The 17,079-nt window shown below is 44.3% G+C and overlaps 1 protein-coding gene across 1 annotated transcript in view; it reads left to right on the top strand.

The window, feature by feature from the left end:
- The first annotated feature begins 231 nt into the window (after nucleotides 1-231).
- The window catches only part of LOC123377665 (SPHK1 interactor, AKAP domain containing), a 110,459-nt gene continuing 93,611 nt past the window's right edge, over nucleotides 232-17,079 (top strand). The window contains exon 1 of the mRNA XM_045030843.1: nucleotides 232-320. Coding sequence (XP_044886778.1) covers nucleotides 289-320 — 32 coding nt within the window. The 5' untranslated portion in view covers nucleotides 232-288. The remainder of the gene's footprint in view (nucleotides 321-17,079) is intronic.

The raw sequence follows: 17,079 nt of genomic DNA, 5'->3' as shown, positions 1-17,079 counted from the left end.
GGTGCCGGATTCCGGTTTCCGTGGCAGCAGGGCTCGGAATTCAGGGGGCAGTCGGGGTGGAATTCGGGGGCCCGGACTCAGCGGGCTGCCGCGGCTCCGGCCTGCGCCCTTCTCCCGGGGCTGCGGCGGGAGGGAAGTAGCGGGGGGAGGAGCGAGGCAGAGGGCGGCGCGCGGCGCGTAGCCGGGCTGGAGCAGTGCGCCGGCAGCAGCGGAGCGCCCTGCGCCCTCGCTCGTCCCCTGACGCCGCCAGAGCCCGGGGCTCGTCTCCTGTCCTCGCCGCTCCCCGCCATGGCCGGCCACTCGCTGCTGACCGTTCCCAGGTAGGAGCCGGGCTGCCCCCGCCCCGAGCCAAAGGCGTCCCTGGGAGCGAGCCGGCTCCCGGGGGCAGCGGAGACCGCGGGCGAGGAGCGAGCCGGGTGCGGAGGGGGAGCCCGGGCAGGCGGCTTGGGGCGCAGAGAGCCCCGGGGCAGGCTCCCCTCCTGCCCGCGGCGGAGCAGCCTGCGGTGAGGACACTGCGGAGCGAAGCGCTCGGGGAGCGGCGGTGTAAACGGGCTGCCGGGGCAAGGGCACGGGGGGCAGGCTAGCGGGGCAGTGAACGAGAAGGAGCGGGGTGCTCAGGGGGCTGGTAGATGCCCCGTTACGTACTGCCCAACACTCAGCCCCCCTTGGCTTGTGGCGCTTCCTTACCTCCGGCACGAAGGGGGCGATGCGTGTAATTGCTCATAGGAACCTGTAGCCACCTTCCCGCCGGTGACTGGCAGGTGCTCAGCGCCTTTCAAAAAACTTTTGCTGTGAAGGGTCCCAGTAACCTTAATCATTATTAATAGCAAAGCCGTGAAGGAGCTCTGCTTCAGGGAGAATTTTAAAATCTCTCTTCTCTTTGCCAGCGCAACACTACCTCCGTAAAAATAGTGATACAGATAGTGAACATTAACAACTCTGAGGCAAGGATAAGGTATTAGCATGGCTTTCTAGCAGAGAAAAATCTCACCGGGTGTTAGAGAAAGTGGGAGTTCCGAGGAACGTATAGTAGGACATTAGAAAATTACATTTCACCCTAAATATTCAGTGAGATGTAAGATTGTTTAACTAGCAGTTGTTTGCTTTTAATATACGCTTTCCAGCAATTTTTCTCTCCCTGAGAGCATGATTTTCAGCTCCTTGGAACATAGTGTTGATTTCACTTTGGCACAAGATCATTTCTATAGCAATAGTATAAACTAAGTGCTATAAAAATGAAATAGCAGCAGATTCTAGCAGAGCTTTCATGCTGGTTATTTAAGAAAATAACAGTTTGAGGTAAAAACAGTAAAAAGGTGTAGCATATAGTACTAATATTAATAACAGATGAATTCACTAAGTGTAACTATATAAAACAGCAAGAGTTACATTGGGGAATTTGTTTTTTAAACTAGTAATATTCTCAGATGTGCAGCTTTCTGTATTTATTTTTCTAGTACATATCAGTCAGAAAGGATACTTCTACCATGCCTTTTTTGAAAAAATCATTTTGTAAAACTGTTGAAGTAAAACAATGGTGTCTAGGGTTTTAAAGAGAAACCAGATGATGCATAATTTAGGAAGAGCAAAATATGGGTAGAAATCACTGTATGCAAAAAATATTAAATTGTATTTTAACACTGTACTTAGTATTTGACAAGGTACTTTTAAATTTCTGGTTATCTGAATACATTTGTGTGTATACAAATGAAATCTAGAGATCAGAAAGATAAAGGGGCTTTTAAAAAAGCTGTCCATTTATTGGTTTTGGATTTAAGTTAAATGCTTTATTTCTAATGGTTTTTGGGGCTTAAACACTGAACAGAAAAACAAACAAGACAATCAGAATAAGGTTAGGGGTTTCTCAGGAAAACGATAAAAAATGAGATGCTATTCTAGAGGCTCTTACATCACTTCTCACTCGACAGTATGTGTGTGTGTGTGTATGTGTGTGTGAACCACGCTCATTTTATAGTAATAGAACAAAATGCAAGTACAACACTTCTTGGCTGTCTCAGTTCTATCGAGTGTTTTGTAGATAAGGCATTTTTGAACAGCTGATAAAAAGGAAATTCTCATTTACAGTGAGAAAATTGATGCACAAAAGGAAAAAACTAAGGGTTGTTACAACAGGCATCTCAGAGTAATCTTCCAACTACAGTTTACTTTTGCTTCTTTACTACAAATATAAATATTTTGTTTAAATGGTGTAAGGTATATACTACTAGAGATAAAGTCCTCATGTTTTAGCAATGGATACAGTGGGGTGGGTTGTTTTTTTTTTTGCCTCTAGTAAGGAGCTCTAAGGAGAACTAAAATTAATGCTGATGTTGAGTGCCTACAGTTAAAAGAGGGGAAATACATGGTGATAACTCAGCACCTTCCACATGTCAGTTATCGTAGCTGCCAATGACTTTAATAGAAACACTTGGTGAATAGCAGCAAAGACGTCTGTGACACCTTATAGACTAACAGACATTTTGGAGCATGAGCTTTCATGGGTGAATACGCACTTCGTCGGATGCATTAGAATAGTAGTTGGTGAATAGTAGTGGCAAGATGATGGCTTTTGCCTTTATTTTAGTAGGGAAGCCTGAAGAAAACTTGCTTATGTGTTTCTTATAATAAACCCCAAAAGAAGGGTACTGCTTTGCTTGGCAACATATGATTTCCTGGCAAATTATTCAGTCTCCCCTCCCCCAACCTTATGAGTAACATCCCTGCTGCATTTTCTTTTAATGCCTGTGACTTGGCTGCCCTGAAGATAGTCCTTCCTCTCCTCCATGAGGATGCAGTTGCATGATCAGATCCTAAAATACACAAGTATTTAAAAAAAAACACTATGTAAACATCTCAGTCAATGTTTGAAAACTTTATAGTCTACCCTCCTAACCAAAATCTGTCTTAAATTGCAAGGGATTCATTCTAATGGCCAGAAGGGACGGTTAGATCAGCTACTCTGACCTCTTGAGTATCAGAGGCCATTAAATCTCACCAATTACCCCTGTATTGAGTCTGTTTCGCAAGGGAGTTTAGAAGGGGAGTGGGAGTCCCTCGCTGGCTGTTACCCCTTCCCTGTGCCCCCCCCTAAAACCTATAAACCAAACTACATTCAAAACCTCTTTCTTTAAACCACCCTTTCACTAACTAGGAGACAATGCAGGCAGAAGCCCAGCAGCAGGGTGGGGGCTATCCAGTTTATTGCGCTGAGTGTTGCATGTATGATTACCTGCCCTGTGGGCGGGTGGCGTATGTGTGCAGTCGGTGCAAGGAGCTCCTGGCCCTCAGAGACCATGTACGGACTTTGGAGGCCAGGGTGGCTGAACTGGAGGAGCTAAGAGAGGTATGTTGATGAGGCTTTCCGGGACACTGTAGAATTGTCCCACCTCCGCTCAGACAGCTCCTGTGCTGTTGAGGAGGAAGAAAGGCCCAGGGAAGCAGAGCAGTCAATGGGAGCAGAGGGAAACCTTCCCATAGTTGGGACCCTCCTTCCAGATGGTGCTGGGGTTGCCTCTCCGGGGGAGGGAACTCCAGTTTCTAGGAAAAGGCAGGTGTTAGTAATGGGAGATTCGATTATTAGAAATGTAGATAGCTGGGTCTGTGATGACCGGGAGAACCGTATGGTGACTTGCCTGCCTGGTGCGAAGGTTGTGGATCTCTCGAGGCATCTAGACAGACTTACGTGTAGTGCTGGGGAGGAGCCGGTGGTCGTGGTACATGTAGGTACCAATGACATAGGGAAGGGTAGGAGAGATGTCCTGGAAGCCAAATTTAGGCTGCTAGGGAAGAGACTGAAATCCAGGACCTCTATGGTGGCATTTTCAGAAATGCTCCCAGTTCCACGCACAGGGCCAGGTAGGCAGGCGGAGCTTCAGAGTCTCAATGCGTGGATGAGACGATGGTGTAGAGAGGAGGGGTTCACGTTCATTAGGAACTGGGGTAACTTCTGGGATGGGAGGAGCCTATACAGGAGAGATGGGCTCCACCTAAACCAAAGTGGAACCAGACTGCTGGCACTAAACATTAAAAAGGTTGTAGAGCAGTTTTTAAACTAGGAGATGGGGGAAAGCCGACTGCTGCAGAGGAGCATGTGGATCGGACACAGACTTCTCTTAGGGGAGAGTCTGATGATAGAGAATCTCCAGGTTATAGTCAGGAGCAGAAGACTGAAAAGTACAATGTAAGGGCCAGATCAGATGATAAACAGTCACATAAAAAAGAATCTGGCACATCAGAAAAAGGCAGGCTAATAAACAGGGACAAGTTTTTAAAGTGCTTGTACACAAATGCCAGAAGTCTAAATAATAAGATGGGTGAACTAGAGTGCCTTGTGATAAAGGAGGATATAGATATAATAGGCATCACAGAAACCTGGTGTACTGAGAGCAACCAATGGGACACAATCATTCCAGGGTAGAAAATATATCGGAAGGACAGAACAGGTCGTGCAGGGGGAGGAGTGGCACTATATGTGAAAGAAAGTGTAGATTCAAATGAAGTAAAAATCTTAAGCGAATCCACATGTTCCATAGAGTCTCTATGGATAGAAATGTCATGCTCTAGTAAAAATATAACATTAGGGATCTATTATCGACCACCTGACCAGGACAGTAATAGTGATGATGAAATGCTAAGGGAAATTAGAGAGGCTATCAAAATTAAGAACCCAATAATAGTGGGGGATTTCAATTATCCCCATATTGACTGGGAACATTTCACTTCAGGATGAAATGCAGAGATAAAATTTCTCGATACTTTAAATGACTGCTTCATGGAGCAGCTGGTACGGGAACCCACAAGGGGAGAGGCGACTCTAGATTTAATCCTGAGTGGAGCGCAGGAGCTGGTCCAAGAGGTAACTATAGCAGGACCGCTTGGAAATAGTGACCATAATACAATAGCATTCAACATCCCTGTGGTGGGAAGAATACAACTGCCTGACACTGTGGCATTTAATTTCAAAAGGGGGAACTATACAAAAATGAGGGGGTTAGTTATACAAAAGTTAAAAGGTACAGTGACTAAAGTGAAATCCCTGCAAGTTGCATGGGCCCTTTTTAAAGACACCATAATAGAGGCCCAACTTCAGTGTATACCCCAAATTAAGAAAAACAGTAAAAGAACTAAAAAAGAGCCACTGTGGCTTAACAACCATGTAAAAGAAGCAGTGAGAGAAAAATACTTCCTTTAAAAAGTGGAAGTCAAATCCTAATGAGGCAAATAGAAAGGAGCACAAACACTGCCAACTTAAGTGCAAGAGTGTAATAAGAAAAGCCAAAGAGGAGTTTGAGGAACGACTAGCCAAAAACTCCAAAAGGTAATAAAATGTTTTAAGTACATCAGAAGCAGGAAGCCTGCCAAACAACCAGTGGGGCCCCTTAATGATCAAAATACAAAAGGAGCGCTTAAAGACGATAAAGTCATTGCAGAGAAACTAAATGGATTCTTTGCTTCAGTCTTCACGGCTGAGGATGTTAGGGAGATTCCCAAACCTGAGCTGGCTTTTGTAGGTGACAAATCTGAGGAACTGTCACAGATTGAAGTGTCACTAGAGGAGGTTTTGGAATTAATTGATAAACTCAACATTAACAAGTCACCGGGACCAGATGGCATTCACCCAAGAGTTCTGAAAGAACTCAAATGTGAAGTTGCAGAACTATTAACTAAGGTTTGTAACCTGTCCTTTAAATCGGCTTCAGTACCCAATGACTGGAAGTTAGCTAGTGTAACGCCAATATTTAAAAAGGGCTCTAGGGGTGATCCCGGCAATTACAGACCGGTAAGTCTAACGTCGGTACCGGGCAAATTAGTTGAAACAATAGTAAAGAATAAAATTGTCAGACACATAGAAAAACAAACTCTTGAGCAATAGTCAACATGGTTTCTGTAAAGGGAAATCGTGTCTTACTAATCTATTAGAGTTCTTTGAAGGGGTCAACAAACATGTGGACAAGGGGGATCCGGTGGACATAGTGTACTTAGATTTCCAGAAAGCCTTTGACAAGGTCCCTCACCAAAGGCTCTTACGTAAATTAAGCTGTCATGGGATAAAAGGGAAGGTCCTTTCATGGACTGAGAACTGGTTAAAGGACAGGGAACAAAGGGTAGGAATTAATGGTAAATTCTCAGAATGGAGAGGGGTAACTAGTGGTGTTCCCCAAGGGTCAGTCCTAGGACCAATCCTATTCAATTTATTCATAAATGATCTGGAGAAAGGGGTAAACAGTGAGGTGGCCAAGTTTGCAGATGATACTAAACTGCTCAAGATAGTTAAGACCAAAGCAGATTGTGAAGAAATTCAAAAAGATCTCACAAAACTAAGTGATTGGGCAACAAAATGGCAAATGAAATTTAATGTGGATAAATGTAAAGTAATGCACATTGGAAAAAATAACCCCAACTATACATACAACATGATGGGGGCTAATTTAGCTACAACGAGTCAGGAAAAAGATCTTGGCGTCATCGTGGATAGTTCTCTGAAGATGTCCACGCAGTGTGCAGAGGCGGTCAAAAAAGCAAACAGGATGTTAGGAATCATTAAAAAGGGGAAGGAGAATAAGACTGAGAATGTATTATTGCCCTTATATAGATCCATGGTATGCCCACATCTCAAATACTGTGTACAAATGTGGTCTCCTCACCTCAAAAAAGATATTCTAGCACTAGAAAAGGTTCAGAAAAGGGCAACTAAAATGATTAGGGGTTTAGAGAGGGTCCCATATGAGGAAAGATTAAAGAGGCTAGGACTCTTCAGCTTGGAAAAGAGAAGACTAAGGGGGGACATGATAGAGGTATATAAAATCATGAGTGATGTTGAGAAAGTGGATAAGGAAAAGTTATTTACTTATTCCCATAATACAAGAACTAGGGGTCACCAAATGAAAATAATAGGCAGCAGGTTTAAAACAAATAAAAGGAAGTTCTTCTTCACGCAGCGCACAGTCAACTTGTGGAACTCCTTACCTGAGGAGGTTGTGAAGGCTAGGACTATAACAATGTTTAAAAGGGGACTGGATAAATTCATGGTGGCTAAGTCCATAAATGGCTATTAGCCAGAATGGGTAAGAATGGTGTCCCTAGCCTCTGTTCATCAGAGGATGGAGATGGATGGCAGGAGAGAGAGAGAGAGAGAGATCACTTGATCATTGCCTGTTAGGTTCACTCCCTCTGGGGCACCTGGCATTGGCCACTGTCGGTAGACAGATACTGGGCTAGATGGACCTTTGGTCTGACCCGGTATGGCCGTTCTTATGTTCTGTTAATTTGTTTAACTAAAGCAGGTCTTCCAGAAAGGAATCCAGTCTTGAGCTGAAGACTAAGATGTAGTATCTACCACTTACTTCCCTTGGTAGGTTGTTCTAAAGGTTATTCACCCTCACTATTTAAAAACAAAAAAAAACCTTGTGCCTAATTTTCAATTTGAATTTGCCTGGCTTCAGCTTCCAACCACTGGTTGTTATGCCTTTCTCATCTAGATTAAGGAGCCCTTTAGTACCCAATATATTCTGCCCATGAAGGTATTCATATACACCATAAACAAGTCACCTCTTGACATCTTGTTGATGAAGCAGATTGAGCTTTAAGACTCTCACTCTAGAGATGTTTTCCTCCAGCCCTGAAATCAGTTGTGGCTCTTTTCTACACCCTCTCCAGTTTTTCCAAACAACCTTTTTAAAATTGACACTGGACTTGTATGCAGCATTGCAATATCAATATCACCAGTCCCATATGCAGTGGGGGTTTTTACCACTCTGCTCCAGTTCACTACTGCCCTGTTTATATGTACAAGGATCGCATTATTAGACCTTTTAGCTACAGCATCAGAGAGCTCATGTTCATTTACTTGTCTACCATCACTGCTTTCCAGGATGTAGTTCCCCATTCTGTAGGCATTGCAAGCACCCCTTGTTCCTAGATGTATGACCTTGCATTTGGTTGCATTAAAACTCATTGTTTGAATGGGCCCCATCTTACCAAGTGATCCAAATTGCTTTGTATGGCTGCCTTGTCATTATTTTGCCAAGCCTGTGTCATCCACAAATTTTATATTTACTATCAAGTATGGTAATTGATATAAGTGATGATTAGTATTGGCTTTAGTACTGATCCTTTGGAGCCCTACTAGGAACACCCCCATTCGAAGAGGATTCCACATTAATAACTACTTGAAAAGTTAGCCACTTAAGCCATTTAATGTGTGCTCTGATACTGTATAGCTCCAAAGTTTTTAACTTGTTTAGTACTAAGTCAAAGACCTTACAAAAGTTTAACTATATTACGTCAGTGCAGTTAACCAAAAAGTCAAAATCATAATCATAAAATGTTGACAAACATTAAAGAATGAGAGGATCTGAGATTTAAATTATACTCCTAACAGCTATTCCATTGTTTTACCCAATGTTGAGATAAAGCTAATAACTCTGGTTATCTGGGTCATCTCACCTGACCTATATGAATACTGGCACAAACAGTCTTTTAGAATTTCCCCAGTATTCCAAGATTTAATAAAAACGAACATCAGTATGCCAGCAATCTCCTACACCAGCTGTTTGAGCTCTTGGATGTGCATTATCCAGGGCTGCTGATTTAAAAACTATCTACTAGGGATAAGTATTAACACCATCCTTGGTTATTACTGGACTGGAAGGTACTTAATCATCCTAATGTGATGCAAGTCTTTCATCTTGACTCTTTCCAAATACAGAACAGAAATATGTTGAACACTGTCTTTTCTGCATCATTACTAGTTTTACCATCTCCATCTACTAATGGGCCTAAACAGTGATAGAATATTTTGTTCTGAACATACTGAAATTCCTTATTGTCCTTAGCCCTGCATCTCCCCCCCGCCCCCCCAATGTCTTTAGATTCTCTTATCAATTTAAATTGCTTGTCATTGGTTTCATTCCCCCCTACCCCACCCCATTTGTTATATGTTGCTTCCTTCCCCCACTTGCTGCCTTCATTTCACCACTGAACCTGGATAGGCTTTTAAGCCACATTTGTCTTCTTGCTTGATTGTGGAATTGTGCCTTTTTGGCCATCTAAAACTCTTCTTAAAGAGCTCCTAATTTTCATCCCCATGTCTCTATCTAATGACTGAAAAAGAATAAAGATTAATCCTTTCAAGTGTTTGATAAAGCTTAAGAAATGAGGTTTTAAAATGGAGTTAAGAAATGTACTTTAAAAAAAAGCCACCACCACACATTGTGGTAAAGTCATTTAGAACCAGCTGCTGTAGTCCATAAGCAGGCAAATTCCCAGCTGGTGAAATTCACTACTGTGCAGAGAGACCGCACAAGACCTGTGGACTCTTAAGCTGACCCACAAGTCTTCAAAATAGGGGTTAAGTAGAGCTTAGGTGTGCCTAAGCCCACTCATGAATTTACACTGGCTAGTAGGAGACTATTCCAACAGTTTTTGTTTAGAGTTATTTTCTACTAGTTTTTTTTCCTCTAAACTTGCAGGACAGTGGAGATAATTGAACTGAGCACACTTTGTACTGCAAGTAAAGCTTCTTAATCAGAAGGACAGAGGATTTATACTGTGTGTACCTGAATGACTGCATATCCAGGGAGAACAGAAGCACTTAGGTTATAATATGTATCTATGTCACAAGGGTGTTGTGGGGATTAGTTAGCCAGTGGGCTCAATCCTTTAGCTGCTTCATCAGTGAAATTCTCCATGCAGGGAGTCAGCACAGGGCCTGTGTGCTCCACTTAAGTCTGGAAAATGCAAGTGTAACTGTGCTGGCCCTCAACAGAAGCATGACTTTCACCCCATTCATGTTCCTCCCATCGAAGTCAAAGGGGCTGAAGCACTGAGCAGGCCTAGAATGTGCCTATGCTTTGAAGATGCACTTTTTGAACATTTAAGGTCATAATTATGACTTTAAATGTTGTAAGCCAGCTGCTTTACTTTTACACTACCGGTGAAACAATCTTCATAGGTTGTGTATAGAGTAGTTGTACAGAAGATCAGAGGAAAAATTTCTATTAGAAAAGAAACAGTTCTGCAGTGTATTCAGGATAGGTCTGAATCTCTTTCATTTTCACATGGTCTATACTATTTCAATTCCTAGTGGAAAGGCATCAGATTACTGGGGAAATAGTTTAACATGCCTAGAAGTCAGCTTGTACATACACCCACACAGTTTTATGCTACTGTTGTCTTGTAGGTGTGCCATCCTCTTAGTGCTGATGTAAGAAAGTTAGTTGTACTATCGATGTTTACCTCTTCAGAATAAATTGTTCTAATGTTTATTAAAGGAAAAGACTGCTCTGCTAGTAACATATGGATAGAAAGCGTGCAGTCTTTGCAAAGAACTCTGAAATGCAACACAGCCATCCCCCAGCCCATAAAAAGTTGTAGTCCCTGATAATCTAAGAAACAATGCAAGTGTTACAGAGTTAGATTAAAAGGTCATATCTTTACTTCACATTATATACTCTGGTAATTATGAGCTTTTGCACACACACACACCATAAATCAAGTGAAATTCAATGCAATGTTCATTTGTTTTCAAAATGAAGTACACCTCTACCCTAATATAATGCAACCTGATATAAACACAAATTCAGATATAATGTGGTAAAGCAGCGCTCGGGCTACGCACTCAGGCAGATCAAAGCAAGTTCGATATAACTCTGTTTCACCTATAATGCAGTAAGATTCTTTGGCTCCCGAGGACAGCGTTATATCGGGGTAGAGGTGTACAATGTTTGAACTGTGCAAGCAGTTTGAGTGAAGTTTCAATCTACTTGATGTAAAATTGATTAGCATTTTAAGAGACGTACTGCTATGGTAGCAGAGATTAATCAAGGCATCCAGTGTGTGTTACATGTTAAACAATACTAAGACATAGGTTTGCATTCTGTCAGTTTGTTTTGGTTTAAAGTAACAGAGATGGATTTTAAGTAAAGTCATGCTATGTAGTCTAAAGATATTTATATTTGTAAACTGAATAAAATGGCTGGTTTTTGCTCTTAGAAGACATGACTTATTAGCATCTTAGGATGGGGTGCTTAAAATACAGTATATTATAATCTACATGAGTTTGACTATTTAAAAGAAACTTTAGAAACAAAATTTTAATTACAAAGAGGCCAGATTCCAATACTCTCTCACTGAGTAGCAGGTTAGTCCACAGGTAGAGTCCCACTGAAGTTGGGGGTCAGGGAGTGAGGGTTATTCATGGAGTAAGGTAATACTAGTTGTGAATAAGGATATTGGGATCTGGCCCAAGGAGGACCTTCCTAACTGAGGCATTTCTCCCTCACCCCCCACCCCATTTCATCTGGTTAAAAGTTTAAAAAAAAATTCTGTTAGTCATCAAGGTCACATCTACATAGTATTTCTGAGCCTGCTGGAGTGAGCCTCCCAGGCCAGTGTATAGACTTAGAGCATGAGCCTCAGCTAGCCAAACAAGAGCTGTTTACACATAACTTTGAAGTTGTGACTTTGGTGGTTCAGAGCCCAAGCTCCAGCCTGTCTCTCCCCTGCAGGCTTCACAGCCTGGGCTGCAACTTCAAAGCATAGGCTACATAGGTAATGTTAGAGTACTACTAGCACCAGCTCCCCTAACCCAAGTCAGTCAACCCAGGCTGGGATGCCTGTTCCCATGGGCTCCAAAATACTGCCTAGAAACTCTAAAAAGGTTGTTAAAATGTCTCAGGCTGATGCTCACTAGTTGGTATATTAACAGGACATTTCACAGGTAGGCAGTGAATCATAGTCACGAGTTCTTGTTATGACTTGGCAATGCAAGAGTGCAATGGGACTACTTGTGCAAGTACCACAGAACAGAAGTAAGGAAGAATTGGGCTCTAGGTTCTGACCCCTGCAATTCTCATGCAGCCAAAATTCCCACCTGATTTCCCCATAACCTCTTACTACCTAAGAATTCTAGTTGACATTCATCTCTCTATATGTATATAATATTCTACTCCCTTATGGGCTGGTCTACACTGGGGTGTGTGGGGGGGTTGATGTAAGATACACAATCTCAACTTACTTCCCTTCCTCAGAGCAGGATTGACGGCCGTGGCTCCCCCATCAACTCCACTTCTGCCTCTCACCCTGGAGGAGTTCTGGAGTCAATGGAGAGCTTAGTGGTGATCGATTTATCGTGTCTAGATGAGATGCAATAAATCAATCCCCACCCGCCAGATCAGTGGGTAGTGTGGACGCGTTAGAGTAGAATAGTGTTCTTGTAACTCACTGAGTAGCTGAGTCATTCCTTTAAGGTATATGAGCAGATCCTTTGCCCAGCAATCAGCCGGAATTGCCAGGCTCAGGTATGCAGGGAGACAAAAGGGGCAAATATCCACCAACCAAGCACAAAGAACAGTTTCACAGCTGCTCCATGAAACATACTGCAGCCTAGTGGCTGGAATAACTACAGTTATCAAAACAAGCTCGTGCTCTGGCATTAGGAGAGAAAGCAAGGATCTTTAGCTCCCCTTCACCTTGTATTGTCCCAATTCATGCTGTGCACACTGCCCAGAAAGTTCACTTTCAGCTGAGTTCCAGGAAGTAGAGCTTCATGCACACTTGTTTCTGTGACATAAAGAAGGAAGTTGTTTCTACTACTGCTGGGCCTTTGAGGATGCTGAATTTTCCCCATAATCTTTAATAATAAATTCAAGATCTCGGTGATCTACATAATGTTGGGTTTAGTGACCTGTATGGTTAGGAACAATGCATTTTAGTGTTTTAGGAGTGAAATGGAGGATTGCTCTTACCAATGGTTTGTTGGCCCAGTTCCCTACTGCCTCCTGCCCTCTAGTGTCTTGTAGATCTGTGCAAGATTAGTGTAAATCACCATCAAATCAGGCTGCTGGTGTTTTCATACCAACTTTGCTCTGGTATGAAACAAACAGCAAGGCTGTAGAGGATTAGTCCATGGAAGAAGGGGAACCCCAATACAAGCAAAGCATTAGAGAAGGAAAGCCAGTATTGCTCGGCTCTTGCTCTGGATAAGTGTGGTCTGGTGTAAAGGAAGCAAAAATGATCACATGGCTAGATGACAGTATGCTACCGAAGGGATGAATAGTACTGAGCTGCCCTAACAGGGTGAGTAAGAGTTTCAGGAGTGATTTTCAGAGCCTTGTTTGCTATAGAAAGCACAGATTTTTTAAATCAATGAATAGTTACTTCATATTGTCAACAATGAAAGTGATTGAATTTGTGTTTCTTTGATATATCAGAAGGGAAATAGAGCTTTATTCCTACAGAGCAACTAAAAGCACCAGCCTCATGTAAATTTTTAAAATAAGATTTTCTGTGAGCAAGTGATGATAGAATATAGTCTTTAGCAAACTGATTGTTCCTATACAATTTAACTAATAGCTTAGTATAGTTTAGGAGTAGATCTGCATGTGGTCATAGAAACTGTCTCCTTAGAGCAGGGGTCGGCAATCTTTCAGAAGTGGTGTGCTAAGTCTTCACTTATTCACTCTAATTTAAGGTTTTGCATGCCAGTAATACATTTTAAGAAGGTCTCTTTATGTAAGTCTATAATATATAACTGAACTATTGTTTAAGTAAATGTTTAAGAAGCTTCATTTAAAATTAAAATGCAGAGCCCCCCCCCCGGACTGGTGGCCAGGACCTGGGGCAGTGTGCGCGCCACTGGAAAAAACCCCACCAGCTCGCATGCCGCCTTCAGCATGCATGCCATAGGTTGCCTACCCCTGCCTTAGAGCATGTGGAACTTCTGAATACAAATTAGATGCACACACACTCAGGCCTGGTCTACACTAGGACTTTAATTCGAATTTAGCAGCGGTAATTCGAACTAACCGCTCAACCGTCCACACCAGGAAGCCATTTAATTCGAACTAGAGGGCTCTTTAGTTCGAATTCGGTACTCCACCCCGACAGGTGGAGTAACGCTAAATTCGACATGGCTAGCTCGAATTAGGCTAGGTGTGGATGCAAATCGAACTTAGTAGCTCCGGGAGCTATCCCACAGTGCACCACTCTGACGCTCTGGGCAGCAGTCGGAGCTTGGATTCTCTGACCAGCCACACAGGAAATGACCCGGGAAAATTTGAATTCATTTTCCTGTCTGGGCACTTTGAATCTGACGTCCTGGCTGGACATCGGGGCGAGCTCCGCAGCACCTGCAACGATGCAGAGCTCTCCAGCAGAGGAGTTCATGTTATCTGTGAATAGAAAGAGGGACCCAGCATAGACTGACTGGAAACTCTTCGATCTGATCGGTGTGTGGGGCGAGGAGTCTGTGCTTTCGGAGCTGAGCTCCAAAACACGGAATGCGAAGACCTACGAGAAGGTCTCCAAAGCCATGAGAGACAGACGATACAGGTGGGATGCAACGCAGCGCCACGTGAAAATCAAGGACCCCAGATAAGGCTACCAAAAAATCAAAGCGGCAAACGGACGCTACGGAGCCTGCCACCACTGCCCCACCAGTGACCGTGGACTCTGACGATGGGACAGTGTCGACGGCCAGTTCCTCGGTGATGTTCGCGGACGGGGAAGATGAGGAAGGGTTTGTGGAGGACGAGGCAGGCGAGAGCGCTTACAACGCTGGTTTCCCCGACAGCCAGGATCTATTCATCACCGTCACGGAGATCCCCCAACAACCCTCCCCGGCCATTAACCCGGACCCTGAATCAGGGGAAGGAGCAGTCGGTAAGTGCTTTAACCATGTTAACTTTTATTCTTAATATAACAGGACTCTTAACTGTGTGAAAAGGAGGTCTGTCTAGATATGGGGATAGAACAGAAATCATCCTTGGAGATCTCCACGAAGCTCTCCTTGCGTTAATCGAAAAGCATGAGCAGGAGGTTCCTGGGGAGAGCTGCCTTATTGGGTGCTCCGTGGTAGCACAGTTTTCCGCGCAAGGCTTTCATGAGGTACTCAGGGAGCACTGCCTCCCCGAGCACGGCTGCATCGGGCTCTGGTTCGTGCTAGCTTTCACGCAGCATGCGCTCTCTATCTCCTTCAGTGACCCTCCTCAGGGTGATCTCGCTCGGAGACTCCTGCATCTAATTAGGGTAATTACTGTAATTTTTCGCCTGGTCCAAAGTATTTTTAAAAAATCTACGTACAGACGGCATAGCACAGACTCAGCACGCAGCTGAGTGACGAGCGTAACGGAAAGCCAAAGAATATAATGGACGCTCATGGAGGGAGGGGGGAATGAGGACGCAAGGTATCCCACAGTTCCTGCTGTCTCCGAAAAGTATTTGCATTCTTGGATGAGCTCCAAATGCTTCTAGGGTCAAACACAGTGTCTGCGGTGGGTCAGGGTATAGTTCGGCAATTTGCGCACACACCCCACCCACCACCAGAAGTGAAAACAATCCTCTGTTGACTCTTTTACATGTCACCCTATCTTTACTGAATGCTGCAGATAGACGCGATGGTGCAGCACTCAACACCAACATCCTTGCTCCCCCCACGCTATGGATGGCTGATGGTACAAAAAGATGGGTATCCGTCCTCAACATCAGCCTGTTGGCACATGGGGCAGTGCAAAAGGACTGGTAACCATGCGTACTAGCATCTGTGAGGTTGATCAAGGGCGCCTGGCCCTAATTTTTCATGGTAGATGGTGCAGTATGGTTGTTAACCGTCCTCATCATTGCAACAGGGGGCTGAGCTCCATCAGCCCCCACCCTTCCTGTGTAAAGAAAAGATTGAATTGCCCCTGGACTAGCAGAGGGATGATGGGCTCCTTCATCCACAGTAATTAATGTCCTGCCTGGACTATCATTGCAGCTGGAGGCTTCCTTCCACTCATTTCTCACAAACAAGTCACTGTGTCTTATTCCTGCATTCTTTATTACTTCATCACACAAGTGGTGGGACAATGGTATGGTAGCCCAGGAAGGTTGTGGGAAGGCCGGAATGAACAGGTGGTGTTGTTGCAGGAGCACCCCCTTGTGAATAGCATACAGCTCCAAATTTATGCAGGATCGGACACAGAGCAGCTGTGCTCTCTGGTTCTATGATACAGTGGTTCTCTAGTACACTTGCCCATATTCTAGGCAGGACTGATTCTATTTTTAGATACCAAAAAGGAGGGATTGACTCAGGGAGTCATTCCCAATTTTTGCTTTTGCGCCCCTGGCTGCTCGGCCAGGGGCACTTATGACAGCACCAAATGGTGCAGTGCAAAAGGACAGGTAACCATGCCCATCTTATTACCATCTTATTACCAATTTATGGTATGGTAGATGGTACAATATGGCTGGTAACCATCTCAGCTGTCATGCAAAAGCAAAAGCATGCTGCTGTGTAGCGCTGCTGGCCCGCCTCTGTCAGCGGCATCTAGTACACATACGGTGACATACACAAAAGGCAAAACAGTGTCCATGGTTGCCACGCTATGGCGTATGCCAGGGCAATTCTGGGAAAACGGGCTTGAAATGATTGTCTGCCGTTGCTTTCCCGGAGGAAGTAATGACTGGCGACATTTACCCAGAATCCACCGCGAAAATGATTTGTGCCCCAGCAGGCACAGGGGTCTCAACCCAGAATTCACAGAGACAGCCTAGACTCAGTTAATTGTTCGCAAAAATGTATCTTTGCAAGGAATTCACTCCCTGTTTCCCATCTCACAGCTTCCACTATCTCCAGACCTGACACAGCATCCCCCTCGCAGAGGCTGGCAAAGATTAGGCGGCGAAAGAAAAAGACAAGGGACAAGATGTTCGAGGAATGTATGGGCTGCTACCTAGCAGAGGCGGACCAGCAGAGCCAGTGGAGGGAGACCGTCTCTCTGTGGCAGCGCTCACACAGCGAACGGGAGGAGAGGTGGCGTGAGGAAGAGAAGCAGGCGACTGAAACGCTGCTTGGACTAGTGAGGGAGCAAACGGACATGCTCAGGCGCCTTGTGGATGTTCTGCAGGAGGACAGAGACACCCTGCAGTATATCTGCAACCGTACTCCCCCGCCACAAAGTCCCATACCCCCCTCCCCGAAAATAATCAGGAGGAGGGGCGGCCGGGGACGTGAATACTGTCACTGCACCACAGCACAGTGCTCAAGTACCCAAAAGCTCTCATACCCTACATTTGCCGAAGTCCTTCACTTCCAGACTC

Source organism: Mauremys mutica, chromosome 9 (genome assembly GCF_020497125.1).
Source record: "Mauremys mutica isolate MM-2020 ecotype Southern chromosome 9, ASM2049712v1, whole genome shotgun sequence".
NCBI classification, from domain to species: Eukaryota; Metazoa; Chordata; order Testudines; family Geoemydidae; genus Mauremys; species Mauremys mutica.
Note: the sequence above shows the minus strand (reverse complement) of the source record. Positions and strands in the feature narration are given on the sequence as shown.